General features: G+C 39.1%; 1 protein-coding gene across 1 annotated transcript in view; it reads right to left on the bottom strand.

Annotated features, from left to right (window-relative positions):
• Positions 1 to 2,195: 2,195 nt before the first annotated feature.
• The window catches only part of morn3 (MORN repeat containing 3), a 48,497-nt gene continuing 27,863 nt past the window's right edge, over positions 2,196 to 22,829 (bottom strand). The window contains exons 4-5 of the mRNA XM_078227505.1: positions 21,832 to 22,016; positions 2,196 to 3,025 (exon numbers count right to left, since the gene is read on the bottom strand). Coding sequence (XP_078083631.1) covers positions 2,951 to 3,025; positions 21,832 to 22,016 — 260 coding nt within the window. The 3' untranslated portion in view covers positions 2,196 to 2,950. The remainder of the gene's footprint in view (positions 3,026 to 21,831; positions 22,017 to 22,829) is intronic.

A 22,829-nucleotide genomic window follows, 5' to 3' on the forward strand; every position in this document is an offset into this window, starting at 1 on the left:
TGGAATGTACATGCAGGCACTGTGTGGATCTGTATCTGTTTGTTTGCTATGTAAAATATATGAAAATCTTGAATAAACATAGCAAAAAAAAGTTGATCTGGTAGCCAAAGTCCACCCGGAAAGTTGAGCAAAGTTGCTTTGCTCTTCTGCCACTTCCAAACTTAACTACCTTATTTTCTTGGCTCCAGCAGAGTTCTGATGTCCAGTAGGCAATATCACAATGTGATTCCAATTTAATGTAATTAATTTCCAAGCATTATATATCTTTGTTTTGCATTTACAAGTAATTCACATTACAGAAATCTTAAAGTTCATTTGGCTCAACTGCTTAATGTCAATATTTATGTTCCAGATGAGTGTCCTTCTATTCTCTAACCCCATCAACATTTCCCTCTTCCTTTCTCCCACGTTTCCATCATTGGCAATGGCTTGTTATTGATATTTTGATGGCTAGTCAACTAACTATTTCTATTTCACTGAACATATCATTCTGACAGGATATTCCAAATGTATATTGACTTTTTAATTTCTGGCAGCTGTCTATGACAACTCAGCTTGATCATATACTTGAAGAAATTGTGATATTTTACTGCATCTCCAAGTAAAGCATTTACCCAATATTTTTAAAATATGCAGTCTTTTCTTTAGACAATCATTTAGCAAATGCTTCAAAAAGTGTTTTTGATAAATGGAAAAGCGCAATTTTCAACTTGGTTAAAAATTTACAAATTATGTTAAAGGAGAAATTAATGTCTGAAATATGCTGTGCAAAAAAAAAGCTTGCCCTACAAGCTGTATTTGAAATAATAGGGTCAGGCTCAGCAATAAAATCTAGCATCCTAATTTTCTTAATGTATTAATGTACAAAATCAAAAATGGTGCCCTGTTAAATGTTCCCACATTAAATGACTGATGTAAAAATGTATTGTGAGAAAATTGTATAAATCTACAAAGTGTTATTTCTATTTATGTGGGATTTCTAAATGACATGCATTTCATTTTACATGGTTATTATTTATTGAATGTCCATCTGTTAGCTGAATTTGAAGAACAACATGACACAGAAGCCTGGTCATGAAAAGTAGAGTATTATTTAATATAAAGCTTTATCTGTTTTTAACTGGTGCCTGGGTTTCATTTTAAAGTTTAAATGGGAAACTAAAGTTCTGGTCACCGCATTGTAGGAAGGATGTGGAAACATTGGAAAGGGTGCAGAGGAGATTTACCAGGATGTTGCCTGGAATGGTGGGAAGGTCTTATGAGGAAAGGCTGAGGGACTTGAGGCTGTTTTCGTTGGAGAGAAGAAGGTTAAGAGGTGACTTAATAGAGGCATACAAGATGATTAGAGGATTAGATAGGGTGGATAGTGAGAGCTTTTTTCCTCAGATGGTGATGGCTCGCATGAGGGGATGATATTGGAATAGTGTAGGTTAGATGGGCTTTAGATGGGTTTCACTGGTCGGCGCAACATGGAGGGCCGAAGGGCCTGTACTGCGCTGTAATGTTCTGTGTAGCATTGAGCTTTCAGGAAATATTCAGCAAAATTATTTAATAAATTCTTATAAAAAATTGGTCTTGTGCATAGTGTTGACCACTGAAATCAGAACTTTTCCTACTATGGTAATTAAATTGGCTAATTCGCAAATTTTCATTGAAGCCTGAATAAATGGAAACTTGCAACCAGTATTGGATAATTTGAGACCTTGCGTTCACACTGGATTTGTCTGTCAACATGGTGTCTAATGCAGTCATTCCAAACTTCGATGCAATGTAAAATTATTCAAGAGTCTGGATTTTCTTTTTCTTTTCATTGGTCCTCTTGTAAGTGTCCTTTCTTGATGAATTAATTTTGATACATTAGTTTCAGAATGTTATTTGATTGTGGTGACAGCAGTTCAGAGCACTTGGTTCTCTGTCTTCACACTCACTGATGTGGAGATGCCGGCGTTGGACTGGGGTAAACACAGTAAGAAGTTTAACAACACCAGGTTAAAGTCCAACAGGTTTATTTGGTAGCAAAAGCCACACAAGCTTGTGTGGCTTTTGCTACCAAATAAACCTGTTGGACTTTAACCTGGTGTTGTTAAACTTCTTACTGTGTTCACACTCACTCCCAGCAGAATCACTAGATATGAGCAGGATCAATATCCTTTTTTCCCCCCATGTATAACAAGCAATTAAAACAAACATAGATCCTCCTGTTGCAACAGTTTTATATTTTGGTAAATTTAAATGATGGAAATTAGAATAACTTGCTAAATACAAGGGAAAAACAACACACTGGATCATACAAAGCAAAAACTTCAGAAGCTGGAAATCTAACAACAGAAAATATTGGAGCCACCAAGTCATCATCTGAACCAATGAGCTAACATTTAGGGTACATACTTTTCATCAGAGGATATTACAGATAAACTAAACAATGGGAAGCAATGAGAGAAATCCGCAAGAAATGTAATTACACTACCTGTAAGGTACTTAAACAGCACTGATACTGATATGAGGTAATAGGAAAGAGTTCAATATAGAATGGAAGTGAGAACTAGGCAAATAGAAATTCAAGTACCAATAAACTGCAGAGTATGATTGAGGAACCTGGAAGAAAATTAAAAGTTCACCATTTAAGGATGCAGACACCACCACTAGCACATTACTGCACTGGAGAGTCTTCACCAAAGCACTCATCATTACCTACTAATAGATGAGTGTTTATCCACCAGGTATTCAATTTATATGCAGTGGATTATTCTTCGGTCCAGTGTAAATGTTTTATAGAAACGTCCTGCTGGAAATGTTGCAGAAAATGTGAGTGTGTGGTTGAGTACAAAATATAAATTTAGAACGAATGTACATGAGATTGATTCTATGTGCCACTTTGAAAAGGACAGCCATATTACAAAGTTTGTAATTTTGCTATCTTGAAATCGAGGATGAGATGAAATGTCAACAATTAGGTATCTTCACTTCTTTCCAGAAAACTTGATCTGGCTCTCTCTAAAACATAAGTTGGATTTCGTAGCTTAATCTGAAAAAAAGAACAAAATCTCTTAATTCCATGTTACTGTAGCTCCCACATTTGTAACAAGCAGTCTAGTTTTTAGAAGTTATTAATTCATCTTATGATGACTTCAGTCAGGCAAATGAGGTTGGCTTGCTGGAGTATGAACTCCCTGATTGAGTCCTAATTGATGGCCCAATCAGGGACCCTCCGGTTTCCTATTTAAAGCAGGTGTGTCAGTCTCTCTGCCTGTTGAAGCAGGGAGCACTCTGTTGTATAGTATGTCTTGTAAATAAAGGCTCTTTTGGTGACAGGACCTTTGCCTCTCTGGAGTTATTACACATCTGTAGGTAACAAGATGATCAAATAGAGAATGCCTTTTAAACCAAATTCATTTGATTCAAATTTCATATACTAAATATCACAGTTGATGAAAAGCTACAGCCTTTGTATAATATGGGCCTAGTGAACTGAAGATTTAAACATTAATAAATTTTTAAAAATTAAGAACCATTGTTAAGAATTGGGAGTAGAAGTAGGCTATTTGATACATCAAGCTATAGAGTCCAGACAAAGCAACAACCTCCATGTCAAGACAAAAGTATAGTTTGAAACTAAATCTTAGCAGCTAGATGACATAAGAGTGTTGCATAATTGTGATTATTCACTTCCTACTTAGGTATCCTTGTTTAACTGAGCTACCATGTTCATTTTTGTTACGATCTATGAAAATAGGGTGCTAGCTTGTCGCATATCAAATACCCAACCACAGAACATTATGATTTTCTCATGGTTTCAAATCAGTCGGTGCATTTGGAATTATAACGATTCAGCACAGAAGGGGACATTTGACCCATCATGCGTGTGTCAGCTGTTTGTTGGAGCTATTCTCCATAACACTATATATATTTATTATATTATAAATATTATATTATAAAGTTTTTTTCCATTGCCTTCTTCCGTGGGTAGGAAGACAACTCTAAATAGAATGTTTCCTCCTGCTGGAATTACCATGTTTGGGCCCCACACCTCAGGAAGGACATACTGGCACTGGAGCGGGTCCAGCGGAGATTCACACGGATGATCCCAGGAATGGTAGGCCTGGCATACGATGAACGTCTGAGGATCGTGGGATTATATTCATTGGAGTTTAGGAGGTTGAGGGGAGATCTGATAGAAACTTACAAGATAATGAACGGCTTAGATAGGATGGACGTAGGGAAGTTGTTTCCATTAACAGGGGAGACTAGGACGCGGGGGCACAGCCTTAGAATAAAAGGGAGTCACTTTAGAACAGAGATGAGGAGAAATTTCTTCAGCCAGAGAGTGGTGGGTCTGTGGAATTCATTGCCACAGAGGGCTGTGGAGGCCGAGACGTTGAGCGTCTTCAAGACAGAAATTGATAAATTCTTGATTTCTCGAGGAATTAAGGGCTATGGGGAGAGAGCGGGTAAATGGAGTTGAAATCAACCATGATTGAATGGTGGAGTGGACTCGATGGGCCGAATGGCCTTACTTCCGCTCCTATGTCTTATGGTCTTATCTACAGGAGGTACATGGAAATGTCTACCCAACGTAAACACTGAAGCTAATATGACTTTCACTAATATATATATATATATTTATCCAATTCACCGTTGAATGTTACTTAATCTGCTTCCAGCAGCCTTTAGGCTGTGCATTCTAGATCATAGTAAGAAGTCTAACAACACCAGGTTAAAGTCCAACAGGTTTATTTGGTAGCAAAAGCCACTAGGCTTTCGGAACAGGTTGTTCCTTCATCAGGTGGGTGGGAGTTCTGATCACAAACAGGGCACAAAGACACAAACTCAATTTACATGAATAATGATTGGAATGTGAGCCTTTACAGCTAATCAAGTCTTAAAGGTACAGACAATGTGAGTGGAGGGAGCATTGAGCACAGGTTAAAGAGATGTGTATTGTCTCAAACAGGGCCCTGTTTGAGAGCAGATTTCCACTCCATCTGACGAAGGAGCCGTGCTCCGAAAGCTAATGGCATTTGCTACCAAATAAACCTGTTGGACTTTAACCTGGTGTTGTTAAAACTCTTACTGTGTTTACCCCAGTCCAACGCCGGCATCTCCACATATTGTCTCTTCAGCCATTGTAAATTTCTGCTCGTTTACTCAGGCAAAATTGTTCATGATTTTGAACATTGAATCTCCTCTTCACCTTTGCTCTAAACAGAACAATCCTAGCTCCTCCAGTCTGAATACCTCATTCCTGGTACCACGCTAATAAATGTCTTCTGTATTTTCTCCAAGGCCTAGATATCCTTTAAAGTAGTGTCCAGAAATGAACGCAATTCTCCAGCTGTGCGCTTTTTCAAAAAATAATTGCATTTCATTTCTGTGAGCATTGCAAGGCCAGCATTTATTGTCCATCCCTAAATACCCATGAGAAGATGTTGGTGAGTCACTTTCTTAACCACTGTAACCCACATGATGTCCACAGTGCTGTTGGGGATGGAGGTTCCAGGACTTTGATCCAGCAAAAATGAAGGAACAGTCATATATTTCCAAGTCAGGATGTTGTGCGACTTGGAGGGTAACTTGCAGGTGCTAGTTTTTCCATGTGTCTGCTGCCCCTATTCTCATTTAGGTATCAGAATGCAAGGGTTCTTGAAGGTGCTGTTGAAGAACCCTCAGCGAGATCCTGCAGTGCATCTTGTATTTGGTACACACTGCTGCCACAGTGCGTTGGTGGTGGAGGGAGTGAATGCTCAAGATGGTGGACGGGGTGCTGAGCAATCGGCTGCTTTGTCCTGGGTGGTATTGAGCTCCTTAAATGTTGTTGGAGTTGCACTCATCCAGGTATGTGGAAAGTATTTACCCCACTTCTGACTTCTGCCTTGCAGATGGAGAGGCTTTGGGGAATCAGGTGATGAGTTGCTCACTTCAGTGCAGAGTTCCTAGCTCTGACCTGCTCTTGAAGATTTGGAATTAATATGTCTGGTCTAGTTCAGTTTCTGGTAAATGGACATAGACAGGTTGGTGGAATGGGCAAACACCTGGAAGGCGGAATTTAATGCAGAGAAGTACAAAGGGATACATTTTGGTAGAAAGAATGAAGAGAGGCAACATAAAATAAAGGGTGTGCTGGAGCAGAGAGACATACACACATTATTGAAGGTGACAGGGTGAGGTGAGAAAATGGTTAAAAAGACATATGGTATCTTGAACTTTATAAACACAAGTACTAAAGTTAAACATAAACCTTCATAAAATCCGACTTCAAACTTAACCAGAGTATTGTATCCAATTCTGCATTTTATGAAGGTTCTGGAGGATTTAGATTTACAGGAATGGTTCTAGGAATGAGGGACTTAATTGCATGGATAGACTGGAGAAGCTGCGGTTGTCTCCTCGGAGAAGAGACTGTTGTGAAGAGGTTTGATAGCAGTGTTCAAAATTATGAGAGCTCTAGACAGAGTAGACAGAGAGAAACTGTTTCCATTGACGGAAGGGTCAAGAACCAGAGGACAGAAATTCATCGTGATTGGCAAAAGAACCAAAGGTGAAATGCAAAAAACCTTTTTTGTGGCTGTGTTTACTGCTGCCACAATGGCAGGAGCACACTCACCATACGTGCAATCACAGTGCCTGTGCCGTCATTGCCAGCATTAAAGAATATGACCATCCATAATATCGAGCAATGATCTTAACAAGTGCAGCACCAATCAAATCTTTTTTTCAAATAATTTTCAAATGTGGATAACTTCATATTTCATCTGCCATCTTCTTGCTCACTCACTTATTCACCTAAATCTTTCTGTAGTCTCTTTTATATTCTGCGTTCTCACATCTTTTATATCTGAGACAGCTGATATCATCATGGGACAGCATGGTCAATACATAAAAAGGAATGACTAAATAGGCGTCAGAATCTTTCCTGGTCTTGTAATATAATATATAATACAATACAATGCATTGGTTACAAAATAATCTGATTTTTCAACAAGAAAAATGTTCCCATCTGTATCATTGCAAAGAATTAAAATGATCAAAAGACAAAAGTGTCTCAAATTTAAAAGCAAACAATAATATATAGAAAAAAGCCAAGGATGATAACATATATCCTGAAGAAATGTTTGTGGGGGAAGGGCAGTGTAGGCACTAAAATGTTTATCTGTTTGGAGAACAAATATTTAATCTCAACGTTATAAGTAGGAGGAAACTTGTTTACTCGATTTAGCAAAGAGATTCACACCCTCCAAGGGAGGTTCTCCACATGTGCAATCTTCAACACTTTCTATTCCAATCATTAAATTTGGTCATATTAAGTCACTTCTAAGTTATCTTGGTAGGCTATGACCACATTTTATGGCCAAAGCCAAACTTAGATAGGTGGACCTTGAATCCCCCTTCCAAATTTGCTAATGGTGAATATGGAGTTCGAGAGCAGAGCAACTATTATACAATGCATTGGTTACAAAAAAACAAGGATAGTAAAGTATTTCAGGCAAGAGATGACAAGTGGGTCATCTAGCCTGTTCACCTAATATTCCCTTTCTTCCCCCTATGATAAATCTATCATTTATAAAAGCTAATGGTTTTCTGATATTAAGTTGATATACTTATTGAACCAAATTCTGCAGCAGTTTATTCCATTGGTTGAACACCACTTAACTAAACTAAATGTTGTTTGTTTCTTTCCTATCTGGGAAAAATGATGTTGGTGTTAGGAACCAGTCACCATTGAGTACAAACCACCAAGTACTGGGTCTAAAGTTTGATGACAGCCTTATCTTTCACCAGCATTGATATTCATGTGTCAAATTGTTTTGATGGCGCAAAATTAGATTTTCAATGTTAATCTGTAACCAAAATGAGGATGTATATAATTACAAAAAACTATTTAATAATTTAGCGGTTATGCTCAGGTAATAGCAATGATGGGAATCTGGAATGCACTGCCTAGGAAGGTAATGGAGGCTGGAAATCTTACAACCTTTAAAAATATCATGACATTCAAGGGTATAGAACAAGTGCAGGAAAATGGGATTAGTGTGCCTTTGATGGTAGTTATTGTCGGTGCAGACTTGATAGGCCGAAGGGCCTTTTCTGCACTGTATGCCTCTATAACTCAATGGTTATGTTACTCGCCAAGTATTTGAGAAATTTGAGTTCAAATCCTGCAAGTTGATGAATTTGGATTAAGTTAATCAAATTACCTATGTTGAATGTTTTAGGTATTCATTGAATCGCCATTTGTATCAGAATTGTCTTAATGTGGCTCATGGTAAGGTTATATAAGGCATTGGTGAGGCCGAATTTGGAGTATTGTGTACAGTTTTGGTCACCTAGTTACAGGAAGGATGTAAATAAGGTTGAAAGAGTGCAGAGAAGGTTCACAAGGATGTTGCCGGGACTTGAGAAGCTGAGTTACAGAGAGAGATTGAATAGGTTGGGACTTTATTCCCTGGAGCGTAGAAGATTGAGGGGAGATTTGATAGAGGTGTATAAGATTTTGATGGGTATAGATAGAGTGAATGCAAGCAGGCTTTTTCCGCTGAGGCTCGGGGAGAAAAAAACCAGAGGGCATGGGTTAAGGGTGAAAGGAGAAAAGTTTAAAGGGAATATTAGGGGGGGCTTCTTCATGCAGAGAGTGGTGGGAGTGTGGAATGAGCTGCCGGATAAAGTGGTAAATGCGGGGTCACTTTTAACATTTAAGAAAAACTTGGACGGGTTCATGGATGAGAGGGGTGTGGAGGGATATGGTCCAAGTGCAGGTCAGTGGGACTAGGCAAAAAATGGTTCGGCACAGACAAGAAGGGCCAAAAGGCCTGTTTCTGAGCTGTAATTTTCTATGGTTCTATGTACAGAAAAAAAAAGATTTGGATAGCTTGGATTAACTAATTGAGCCTTGACTTGCTGTCAAAGCAAGGCTGATACTGCTCCCCGTTATTATTGCACAAATGATATAGAGACTTCAGGCAAGAGGCAGATGCAGTCAAATTCAAAAAAATACTGCACAAGCTGCTTTGCTCAGTTTTGAGAAAATGGGCATCTCACTTCTGGCTCACCATAGAAATGCATTGATTGGCATGAGGTTACTGTATTTGCAAAGTAGATACAAACTAAACACACCACATCATGTAAAGTCTTGCCCATTTCAGCCTGAGTACTTTTTTGACAATAGTGTTAATTGCACAGGAGCTATGCAGCGTCCACTCAAATACCAATTGTACAACATTCTATGATTCTATGAATCACCAGATACACAATATTATAAACTCTCACTTCCTGCAGCATTGTGCAAAAAAATTTGAAAACCCAAACCTGCAAGGACATGTCTGACTCACAGCAGATGTTGTTTACATGCCTCACTATAACAAATTATGGTTTGTCATTCTTCTCTTTGCTGCTTGGTATATATATCACAAGCATAAATTATTGAATTGTTTCCCTATATAACAATGGTAACTGCAACTCCACAAGTAATTTATTATACAAAGTGCTTTGACATATTTTGACGATGTGATAGAGGCTATACAAATTCACATATTTCAAATATAAGGAAGTAAATTTGAAAGTTCATAAATTTACCACTGGTAAATACAATTTATTGTTCTAGCATTTGAAAAATATTTTTTCTTAAACTTTTACAAGGAAAATACACCTTATCAATATAGATTTTGCTCAACAGTTTCAGTGAAAGTTCTCAGGTGAAAATATCACTTAATTCCCCAAAAGGTTATAATAGCAATTTTAGAAACTGAAATTTATTACACAGGGTTGTTAACATTGGAAGAGTTCTAATAGTATTGCAAATGTTCTGAGATTTGAGAAACCTAATTCTGGTAGCTTGATCAGGAAACACCAAGGATTTCAAAGTGTTAACTGAAGCAAACATTTGGTATTCGTCAATTACTGGCTTTATACCAAAAAGTAACACATTTTTTGTTTCAACACACAATTATTTAACCTTTGTTTATTACTATGTTACCCTGCCATATTGTCTTCAAACCTTCACTTCATACCATATACAGGCAAAAAAAGACACTGATTACATTTAATGGCACCATTGAAATTCACCACAGATATGTTTATGTATTTGACACAACATTAGGAAATTAAATATTTATGCTGAAGGTTCCAAGCACCTCTAAATTTCAGGTATTAGATGGAGCCAGTCCTAGTTGGGCTCCTTTGCCAATTAAAGAGCCTTCATCTCAGATAAGTTCAAAGTACACTCTGCATGCACTGATACACACACATAAACATTACTATTGTTGTTGCTGCATATGCATTAGACATGTCTAAACCGGACTGTAGTACTGCCAACAGCATTGGGTTTTAGAGAAGTTTAATATGATGACAAATGTGGTTCAAATAATTTTCAGTAAGTATTCACTTCAGGAGTTTTGAAATCACTTTTAGTAAGTATACTCTCCAGAGGTATTTGAGGACAGTGTTTTGGCCGCATCTAGCAATCTTTAAAAATTGTGCAAAAACCAATTGTACAACATTTTCAATACATTGCCAAAATATAATCCAATGGGATCTAACCTGAGTGATATATGATATTTAACAAATTACCCAACATCTTAAAATATTGGTTAACATTTCATAATATATGAGCGCATAGCAAAGAAATATTTTTCGTATTTGTTCTTGGCATGTGAACGTCACTGGCTAAACCAGCATTTATTTCCCATCCCTAATTGTCCTTGAAAAGGTGGTTTGTAATTGTTTCAATCCAAGTTGTATAGATACACCCTCAATGCTTTTTTCTAAGTGACTATGAGTCAACCACATTGCTCAGGGTCTGGAGTCACATACAGACCAGAAAGGGTAAGGATGGAAGATTTTGCCCCTGAAAGACATTTGTGAACCAGATGTTTTTTCCAACAATCTGGTATTTTCATGATCATTATTAATGAGACCAACATTTTTAATCTAGATTTATTAACTAATTAAATTTAAATGCCCTTAGCTATCATCAAACATGCCTACTGTTCTATTGTCTGTCCACACTTTGGCAAATCAGATCACAAGACTGTGCTCTTGCTTCCGGCTTACAAGCAAAAACTGAAGCGGGAGAATCCAATAAAGAAAGTCGTGCAATGTTGGTCTGAGGAATCGGGTGACCTCCTACGGAACAGCTTCAAGTCAGTGGACTGGTCAATATTTAACAACTCAGCGACTAACCCAAATTGAGTACGTCACTACGGTAACAGACTTAATTAGTAAGCGCATAGAAGACTGTGAGCCAAAGAAGCAAATCTGTGTGTTTCCCAACTGGAAACTATGGATGAACAGAGACATCCACTGCTTACTGAAATCCAGGTCTGAGGAGTTCAAGTTGGGTGACCCTGACCTATACAAGAAGTCTAGATATGATCTATGGAGAATCATCATAGATGCCAAGAGACAGTACAGGACCAAGCTATACTCTGAGGCTAGCCACATGTACACTCACCAATTATGGCAAGGTCTACAAAACATAGGCTACAAGATGAAGGTGTGTAGAATCACCGGCAACAATGCACCCCTCCGCAATGAGCTCAACGTATTCTACGCCCATTTTGAGCAAGATGTCAGCTAGAGGACGTCATCTGCCCCGGAAGCCTCGGTCGAACCGGTATCCGAGATCACCATCGCAGATGTCTGATCAGCCTTCTTGAAAGTTAACCCACGGAAAGCAACTGGCTCAGATGGGGTACCAGGATGAGCACTCAAATCCTGTGCAGACCAGCTTGCAGACAACTTTAACCTCGCCACACACCGATCTGGGGACTCTACCTGCTTCAAGAAGATGACCATCATCCCTGTACAAAAGAAAAGCCAGGCAGCGTACCTTAATGACTACCACCTGGTGGCTCTGACATCCATCATTTGGAAGTGCTTCAAAAGGACAACATGGCATGCATCAACTCTGGCCTGGATCCTCTACAGTTCACCTGTCTCCGCAACAGGTTCCCAGCAGACGCATCTCCCTGGCCTTATGCTCAACCCTGGAACATCTGGATAACAAGGACTCTTATGTCAGACTCCTATTTATTGACTACAACTCAGCCTTCAACACCATTATCCCAACAAAATTCATCTCCAAACTCCGTGGCCTGGGGTTTAGCTCCTCCCTCTGCAACCAGATACTAGATTTCCTAATCCACAGACCGCAATCAGTAAGGATAGGCAATGACACCTCCTCCACGATTATTCTCAACACTGGGTGCCCTGCAAGGCTGTGTCCTCAGCCCCTCACTACACTCCTTATACACTTATGTCTGTGTGGCCAAATTCCCCTCCAACTTCATTTTCAAGTTTGCTGATGACACCACCGTAGTGGGTCGGATCTCAAACAAAGACGAGACGGAGTACAGGGAAGAGATAGAGAATCTGGTGAAATGGTGCAACGACAATAATTTCTCCTTTAATGTCAGTAAAACGAAGGACATAGTCATTGACTTCAGGAAAGGTAGTGGAGGACATGCCTGTCTACATCAGCAGTGAAAAGGGGAAATGGTTGGCAGCTTCAAGTTTCCAGATATCCAGATCATCAACAGCCTGTCCTAGTGCCTCCAGGCTGACGATATTGTTAAGAAAGCACACCAATGCCTCTACTTTCTCACGAGCACCGATGCCTCTACTTTCTCACGAGCACCGATGCCTCTACTTTCTCACGAGCACCGATGCCTCTACTTTCTCATGAGTCTAAGGACATTTGGCATGTCCGCTATGACTCTCACCAATTTTTACAGATGCACTATAGAAAGCATTTTCTGGTTATATCACAGCTTGGAATGGCTCCTGCTCTGTTCAAGACCGCAATAAACTACAAAGGGTTGTGAACAAAGCCCAGTCCATCAGGCAAACCAGCCTCCCATCCATTGACTCTGTCTATACATCCCCTTGCATCGGAAAAGCAGCCAGCATAATCAAGGACCCCACGTACCTCGGACATACTCTCTTCCACCTTCTTCCATCGGGAAAAAGATACAAAAGTCTGAGGTCACGTACAAACCAACTCAAGAACAGCTCCTTCCCTGCTGCCATCAGACTTTTGAATGGACCTAGCATATATTAAACTGATCTTTCTCTACACCCTAGCTATAACTGTAACACTACATTCTGCACCGTCTCCTTTCCTTCTCCCCTATGTACTCTATGAATGTATGTTTTGTCTCTATAGCGTGCAAGAAACAATACATTTTACTGTATCCCAATACATATGACAACAATAAAATTAAATCTACCATGCTGGGATTTTATCTCATCTCTGTGCAGCAATAGTTCAGGCCACTGGATTACTAATCCAGTAACTTCATCGCTATGCTCCCTGCAATCCTCACTAATATCTTTAAAATCAGTATAATAAGGAGTACTCTTCATTCATAAAGTGCAAGAAAACTGATATTATTCCCAACTTGGCCACAAATACATATGTGCAACTGAGATAGGTCATGCGTAAGAACATTGGAACAGGAGTAGGCCTTTTAGCTCCTCAAGCCCGTTCGTCATTCAATGGCAGCTACAACCTTACTCCACATACCTGCCTAAGCCCCTTATCCTTTAATACCTGCAGTTAACAAAAATCTATAAATTTTTAATTTAAAACTAATAATTGATCTAGTATCAATTGCCATTTACGAAAGAAGGTTTCAAACTTCCACTGTCTTTTATATATAAGTGTTTCCCCAGAATGAAAAACTCGTTCAAAATTTTCAAATCCCTGTAAAAATGAATAGTATTGGAGTCTCCTTTTAAGGTATACAAGGGAAGTTCAGAAAGGTTCTACTGGTACCCTTCATTTCCAAGTTTTATTAGTTTTCCCTTATTTTTAGTCCTAGACAGTCTGACTCTAATTTTTTGATCAGTCCATTAATCTTAAACTTCCCAATCAGTGAAAATAGTTTCACTCTGGCTATCGTATCTATTTCCCTTACTATCTTGAATACTTAAAGCAAATCACCTTAACCTTCTAGACTCTAGGGAATACAACACTTGGCAATCTCTCCTTCTACCTTGAACTTTGGAGTTCAGGTACCATGCTGCACTCTCACGAACGCCAATATTATCCTTCCTAAAGTGTGGTGCCCAGAACTGCTAACACTACTCTAGGTGCGGTCCAGTTAGGACCTTGTATAATTGAAGTTTAACTTCTACCTTCATGTATTCTATCCCTCTAAAATATAAAGGCCAGTATTTTGTTTGCCTTTTTATTATTTTGTGTACCTGTTAACAACATTTTAATGACTTGTGTACTTGGACCCCAAAGACTCTTTTCACCATTTAGAAGGAACACTATTCTGCTGCTTTTAGCTTTAAAATGGATGACTCACAGTTTCTCTACATTGAAAGTTATCTATTAATATTGCCTTGTAATTTTATGCTTTTATGTACACTACCTTGATGCTGCCTATCTTTGCATCGTCAGCATATTTAGTTAGCAGCTTTCTATACCATGATCCAAGTCACAAATAATATAATGAGTAGTTGAGGCCCCAACATAGATCCTTGTTGGGCACCACTAGTCACAACCTGACATTCAGAGTTCTATCCATGTCCATACAATCTGTCTCCTGACACTATTTCCTAATGTGTCCAATAATTTGCCTTCAATGCCATGAGTTTCAGCTTTAGCCAACAGACTCTTAGGAGAGACTTTGATAAAAGCCTTTTGCAAGTTCATATAAATAGATATTCCCCTGAGTACTACTTTAGTCAAGGCTTCAAAACATTTAATCAGGTTCATCAGACAAGATCCACCCTTTACAAAACTATGCTGACTATCTCTGAACAGCTGAAAATTTTCACGGTGTTTAGTCACTTTATCCTTAATTATCAACTTTAGTAATTCCATGATAACAGATATTAATAGGTAAATTGGTCTATAATACCCTGGATTTCTTCCCTCACATTTCTCAAATTACAGAATGACATCTGCAATTTTCCAATCTAAAGAAATAGCTCCAGAATCAAGGAACTTTAGAAGGTTATAGTATCTGCAATGTTCTCATCCGCTTCTTTAAAAACCCTGGAATGAGCACTATCTAGATTTGTCACTCTTAGTGCCATTACTTTCTTCATTACCATTATTTTGCTGACGTCAATTTTGGTGTACCCTGATTCAATTAGCTTCCTGCTCTATATTGGAGAGACCAAATGCAATTTGGGTGACCACTTTGCGGAACATCTCCGCTGTAGCTGCAAGTGTGACCCCCAAGCTTCCAATAGCCTACCGTCTTAATTCTGCACCTTGCTCCCACACTGACATCTCTGTCCTTGGACTGCTGCAGTGTTCCAATGAAGCTCAACATAAGCCTGATTAATAGCATCGCATTTTCCAACTTTACAGTCTTCTGGACTTAGCATTGAGTTTAACAATTTTATACTTTAATCTCTGCCCCATTTTCTTTGCTTGTTTCAACCTTAATCTTGTTTTCCATTCACTTTGGCTTTCAAACAGCAGGTGTTCACTATTCTGCCATTCACATCACCTCTGGACACATCTTTTGTTTCTTTACTTGTGTCATTACTCCCTTTGGCTCTGCTCACCAAATCTTTTGTCATTTAATGTCTTCCATCTTTTGTCCTATTACAGGTCTTCTTTTTTGTTTTTTTTTCCACACTCTCCCGTTTGACCTACTGAAAACCTAATAAATTTCAAAATTTTCCACATTCTGATGAAAGGTCAGCAATCTGAATCTTTAATTCTGTTTGTCTCTTCACAGATGCCAGACCTGCTGAGTATTTCCAGCATTTTCTGTTTTAGTTTGCTTTCTAATCATCTTGTTTTTCAATAGTAATTGTGAGATAGTTCTATGCAGCTTCTTGCAATGCAAATTTTAAGCACTGTACAAACAGTGGAATCTGCTCTCTCATTGATCCCTGGTGACCACAAACACTCATCTATTCTGTAGTAAGGGCAGGGATGGGGTAGAATGTTGTGGGATGGGAAAAAGAGAGAAGGATAAGCTAAACAAATTGTACCATGAATTAGTCTGTGCAGTTCTCATAAATTCTGCTGTGATTGATCCAAGGGGGAATCGATCAGCAAAGGCATACAACCAAATTATTTGTCTCATCTTTCAATTGGGTGATGATGTACAACAGAGGGGACATAAGATTTCTCAGAAAGTATAGAAGCAACTTACAATTAGTTATTCTAATTTGGTAGTGTTTATGGAATTGGAATTTTAGACCACAATAGCTGCGATGAAATCACAGTAGCCCACAATAAAGATGCTGATTGAACAATTAAACATTTAAACTGCACCTGAGATTCTAATCAGTTGGTCTGCAGCAGCTAAGAATGAGACCTGGAAGTGCTGCTCAAGAAGCTGTGTCATGTTACTGCAGTGCATCCTGTTGAATACACACTGTTAGTACAGTATGGCAGACAAAGTGAATATTTAGGTTAATGAATGAAGTTCCGATCAAGTAAACTGCTTTGGCCTGGACAGTGTCGAGTTTCTTCAGTGTTATTAGAACTACACTCATCCAGGCAAGTGGAGAGTATTCAATCACGCTCTTGATTTGTACCTTACAGCTAATGGAGGGATTTTAGTGAGTCAGGATGGGGTTCACCCAATCAAAAATATCCAGCCTCTGACCAGCTTTAGTAGGCATGATGTGGAGATGCCGGTGTTGGACTGGGGTAAACACAGTAAGAAGTTTAACAACACCAGGTTAAAGTCCAACAGGTTTATTTGGTATGGACCTTGCCTGGACCTGCAGAGTCTCCACAGGTCCAGGCAAGGTCCATACCAAATCAACCTGTTGGACTTTAACCTGGTGTTGTTAAACTTCCAGCTTTAGTAGGCACAGAATTTACATGAATGGTGTTTTTGTGTTTCTGGTCAATGGTGATCCTATGATATTAATAATTGGATACCTGGCATAATAATATGTTCCAACATTAAGGTAAGCTGGAAAGGTTCTCATGTTGGTGATGGTCACTACCCGCCACTGGTGTGGCACAAACTTTGTACATGGGCATCGACTGTTTCATTATCTAAGGAATTAAAAAATGTTGATGAACACCGTATAATCATCAGGAAACAGCCCACTTTTAAATTTATGATAATGGGAAGGTTGTTGAAGCAGCTGAAGATATTAAATTAGAATGTTTTACTGAACCATAAAGATCATGATGTTTTCAGGTTTAATCCTTAGGCTGTGCTTATTTATTTGATCTCAGCCAGTTTGACAGTACCATATCTGGCCTTGGACTGAGGAAGGGAAAGCTGCCAGAGTTACCACCAGTTGCCTTGACCTGGGGACATGAAATGAAGCTACAATCAAAGACAGCTATTATAACCCCTGACCTTAAAGGGTACCAGCGGGCGTATACTATCCAGGGCAGTTTGCCAAGATTATATTGCTGCACAAGGAGGAAGCAGAGTTGGCAAAAATGCATCGTGAAAAGTACATGTGCAACTTAAAAACTGGATGTACACATGACAGAAACAAACCATAAACAGCATATGAAAGCATAATTTATAACATTTTAATACAATACCATTCAATTCTCTCAGCTTAAACATAACCACCATCTTTTGTGATACATTGTTCAATCCAATTTTTCAACTTGTTTTCCAGTTCTTTAGTTGCTGCTGAGCAATTTCATGAACATTAACATGAAAAAAAACTATGAATTATATTTTCATATGACATTACAGCTTGCATCTATTATGTATACATCTCAAGTCCTTAAAGTTGAACAAGAACTTTATATAAACACTCATATATATCTTTAAGACTTTTGGCAATTGCCAATTTTTTTAATCAAACAACATAAGAACATAAGAACATAAGAAATAGGAGCAGGAGTAGGCCATCTAGCCCCTCGAGCCTGCCCCGCCATTCAATAAGATCATGGCTGATCTGACGTGGATCAGTACCACTTACCCGCCTGATCCCCATAACCCTTAATTCCCTTACCGATCAGGAATCCATCCATCCGCGCTTTAAACATATTCAGCGAGGTAGCCTCCACCACCTCAGTGGGCAGAGAATTCCAGAGATTCACCACCCTCTGGGAGAAGAAGTTCCTCCTCAACTCTGTCTTAAACCGACCCCCCTTTATTTTGAGGCTGTGTCCTCTAGTTTTAACTTCCTTACTAAGTGGAAAGAATCTCTCCGCCTCCACCCTATCCAGCCCCCGCATTATCTTATAAGTCTCCATAAGATCCCCCCTCATCCTTCTAAACTCCAACGAGTACAAACCCAATCTCCTCAGCCTCTCCTCATAATCCAAACCCCTCATCTCCGGTATCAACCTGGTGAACCTTCTCTGCACTCCCTCCAATGCCAATATATCCTTCCTCATATAAGGGGACCAATACTGCACACAGTATTCCAGCTGCGGCCTCACCAATGCCCTGTACAGGTGCATCAAGACATCCCTGCTTTTATATTCTATCCCCCTCGCAATATAGGCCAACATCCCATTTGCCTTCTTGATCACCTGTTGTACCTGCAGACTGGGCTTTTGCGTCTCATGCACAAGGACCCCCAGGTCCCTTTGCACGGTAGCATGTTTTAATTTGTTTCCATTGAGATAGTAATCCCATTTGTTATTATTTCCTCCAAAGTGTATAACCTCGCATTTCTCAACGTTATACTCCATTTGCCATATCCTCGCCCACTCACTCAGCCTGTCCAAATCTCTCTGCAGATCTTCTCCGTCCTCCACACGATTCACTTTTCCACTTATCTTTGTGTCGTCTGCAAACTTCGTTACCCTACACTCCGTCCCCTCCTCCAGATCATCTATATAAATGGTAAACAGTTGCGGCCCGAGTACCGATCCCTGCGGCACGCCACTAGTTACCTTCCTCCAACCGGAAAAACACCCATTTATTCCGACTCTTTGCTTCCTGTCGGATAGCCAGTCCCCAATCCACTTTAACACACTACCCCCAACTCCGTGTGCCCTAATCTTCTTCAGCAGCCTTTTATGGGGCACCTTGTCAAACGCCTTTTGGAAATCCAAAAACACCGCATCCACCGGTTCTCCTCCATCAACCGCCCTAGTCACACCTTCATAAAAATCCAACATGTTCGTCAAGCACGACTTTCCCCTCATGAATCCATGCTGCGTCTGATTGATCGAACCATTTCTATCCAGATGCCCTGCTATCTCCTCTTGAACAAGGAACAACCAAATTGTTCCTGTAATTTAAATTTGTCATTATAGAAATATTGCCAGAGAGATATAATCCAGGCATGTCCAACTAGGCATGGTTATTTTCAGGAAGCAGTTAGATTAAATATTTAACATTTTTAATGATTTCTGTTAGGATTCATAAGCAGATTAATTCACTCCCTGTGATTGAATAACAGCTTGCGTGATATCAGCAACAATGATACAATAGTTAACTTAGTATAGAGAACTTTATCCTTCAGATACTATCGTTCAGTCATGGTAAACATTTTCAACATTTCAGTAGTATTCTGAAGGTAAACTGTAATTTTGGAATAGAAATTTCGGACAATTACAATAAGTTTGCATTCTAACTAAATAAATTCTACAAAATAATTACATCCATTTGGTTAATCATAAAGCAGAGGCAACCTCTCTGACTCTGGTAAATTCGCAGGAAGAGGATATGCCGCCAAAGACTTTTTGTATGGTGAGGAAGCCAGTGCCAGAAAACCAGTAGAATGCCCACAGCTCCACTTCAAGGTGCTTATAAGCATGACATGAAGGCCCTAAACATTGACTTTCACCACTAGTTAATGACAAAAGCAAATGGCAACATCACCTGTGGGCCTGTGTGCGCCACCATGACAATCAGTGGCTTGGCAACACTGAAAACCTGATGATACCTGATAACCACTTTGTATGTCACACTCAAGGACACTGGGGGTCCTTGTGCACGAATCGCAAAAACTCAGTCTGCAGGTGCAACAGGTGATCAAGAAGGCAAATGGAATGTTGGCCTTTATCGCGAGGGGGATAGAATATAAAAGCAGGGAGGTCTTGCTGCAACTGTACAAGGCACTGGTGAGGCCGCAACTGGAGTACTGTGTGCAGTTTTGGTCCCCTTATTTGCGAAAGGATATATTAGCCTTGGAGGGAGTGCAGAGAAGGTTCACCAGGTTGATACCGGAGATGAGGGGTGTAGCTTATGAGGAGAGATTAAACAGATTGGGTCTGTACTCGTTGGAGTTTAGAAGGATGAGGGGTGATCTTATAGAGACATATAAGATAATAAAGGGGCTGGATAGGGTAGAGGTGGAGAGATTCTTTCCACTTAGAAGGGAAACCAGAACTAGAGGGCACAGCCTCAAAATAAGGGGGGGCCGGAGGGGGAACTTCTTCTCTCAGAGGGTAGTGAATCTCTGGAATTCTCTGCCCATTGAAGTGGTGGAGGCTTCCTCATTGAATATGTTTAAATCACGGGTAGATAGTTTTCTGATCGATAAGGGAATTAGGGGTATGGGGAGCAGGCGGGTAAGTGGAACTGATTCGCTTCAGATCAGCCATGATCTTGTTGAATGGCGGGGCAGGCTCAAAGGGCTAGATGGCCTACTCCTGCTCCTATTTCTTATGTTCTTATGTTCTCATGGTAAAACTTGCCCCTCGCGGATAATGAAGTTATGACTAACATATTTGGTTTGCTGCATGCCCATCATCTTAGAGATAGAAGGATGTCAACAACGACCAATCGTCTAGGTACAAATTAATAATGTAACTGATGGGTTAACAGCAATGAGAATCTAAGAGAAGAACAAATATCGATGTAAGAGGTATTTTCAAATGCTTGCTTGGGAAAGATTTGTTTAGACTGAGGCTGGATGTGATTACTGAGTTTTTGAAACAAAGAGCTGACAATCTTGTTACACAAGGTGACAAAATGGGTCTTGTATATGGTAGTGAATGAAAGTGGGAAATCAGTAAGCAATGCCTTTGAAATTCAGCACTGCTGATACATGTTACATAATCATGTTTACAATGCATCTTCTTCAGTCCACTGCCAGAAGACAAAATTACAGTTTACCTTCAGAATACTACTGAAATGTTGAAAATGTTTACCATGACTGAACGATAGTATCTGAAGGATAAAGTTCTCTATACTAAGTTAACTATTGTATCATTGTTGCTGATATCACGCAAGCTGTTATTCAATCACAGGTAGTGAATTAATCTGCTTATGAATCCTAACAGAAATCATTAAAAATGTTAAATATTTAATCTAACTGCTTCCTGAAAATAACCATGCCTAGTTGGACATGCCTGGATTATATCTCTTTGGCAATATTTCTATAATGACGAATTTAAATTACAGGAACAATTTAGCTATTTGATTAAAAAAATTGGCAATTGCCAAAAGTCTTAAAGATATATATATATAAGAGTGCTTATATAAAGTTCTTGTTCAACTTTAAGGACTTGGGATGTATACATAATAGATGCAAGCTGTGATGTCATATGAAAACATAATTCATAAAGTTTTTTTTCATGTTAATGTTCATGAAATTGCTCACCACAATGCCTCCATAGTGGAGAATGTTTCTTTATTGTAGTGTGATGGGGGTGGTCATAAAAACCACACACAGTTACCAAATAAGAAAGAAGAAATATATACCCTGGTTAAGCAGATTATATGATACAAAAATACTATAAAGAGATTGATTCATGCACATTTGCTTTTTTAAATACATGGTTACTCAGATCCTTTCCTTAAAAGGTAAATATGTTTCAGCATATCCCCAGTATTACAAATTGTGCAAGGTCTACTGGAAAGAAAGGAGACAATGTACCGAATGGTCTTTTTCATTCCGTGCTTGTTCCAAACATATAAATAAATCGTGCAAAACGAGATTGTCTAAAAAGCAACAGTAAAATTTAAATACCTGTGGTATTGGGTAGGGAGTAGGATCAATTGCATCTTCTCGACCAAAGTCAATCATTTTTCCACACTTTGGAATGTCATCTACCCACACTCCTTCATACAGTTGGCCTTTCTCAAAGAAGAAAAACTTTCCTGATCCATGTTTCTTTCCATTTTTCCATAAGCCTTCATAGCGATTTTCATTAGCTGAATAAATACAGGAGTATTAAGTAATGCAAAAACCAAAAACATTTAAGATAGCTAGTCCAACAATTTGTAACCTACAGATTTTCTTTAGTGCATTTGTATTCCACAGTCTTCATATAAGCAAATGATTTGAAATATTGTCCCAGACAAATTGTTAATTTTGATGGATGTATAACTAGTTATCGTACTATCAGAATTGTTCTATCCAAGGAGGGTATGATCTCGATGGAGGCCAGTCATTTTTAAAAAAACAAATTCAACTTCCAGTTATTAAGTGAGAGAGTTACACCACAAGATTTCATATTTTAAACAAAAACTTTTACTAGACTAGAATTAAACAAAGTACTACTAACTTAATATTCTATTTTGTAAACACTAATACTTTAAACACCAAAATTGCAGCAGAACAGAGTCCGTTTGTTTACTTCCACCCCAAGTGTTCCTTTACAGAACTTTGAAGGTTCTTTCACTTCTCCTCGGACCAAACAAAGAAATGTCACAGTTCTCAGGAATTCACTTCAATATTCCTCAGTGTCCCCTCTATTTTCCAAGGTGTGAGATTTCTTCGAGTCTTTCTACTAACATCCAGCTAAACAAACCCTTCAACTCTCCATCAACACCTCATGATTGTAGTCTCCCCCCAATCAAGCATGGGCCTCACTGGCAAGAGTCCCAACAGTCAGTTTCACGCCAGTTTGAATTTACAGCAGGATCTTCCAATGGTGCCTGCTGTGGCAAATTGGGAATCCCGCTGAGGAACTGCATGAAACCATTAACGCCCAACTGGAATCTTCTCCCCCAAACCCAACTCCA

This window comes from Mustelus asterias, chromosome 13 (genome assembly GCF_964213995.1).
Source record: "Mustelus asterias chromosome 13, sMusAst1.hap1.1, whole genome shotgun sequence".
Classification (NCBI taxonomy): Eukaryota; Metazoa; Chordata; class Chondrichthyes; order Carcharhiniformes; family Triakidae; genus Mustelus; species Mustelus asterias.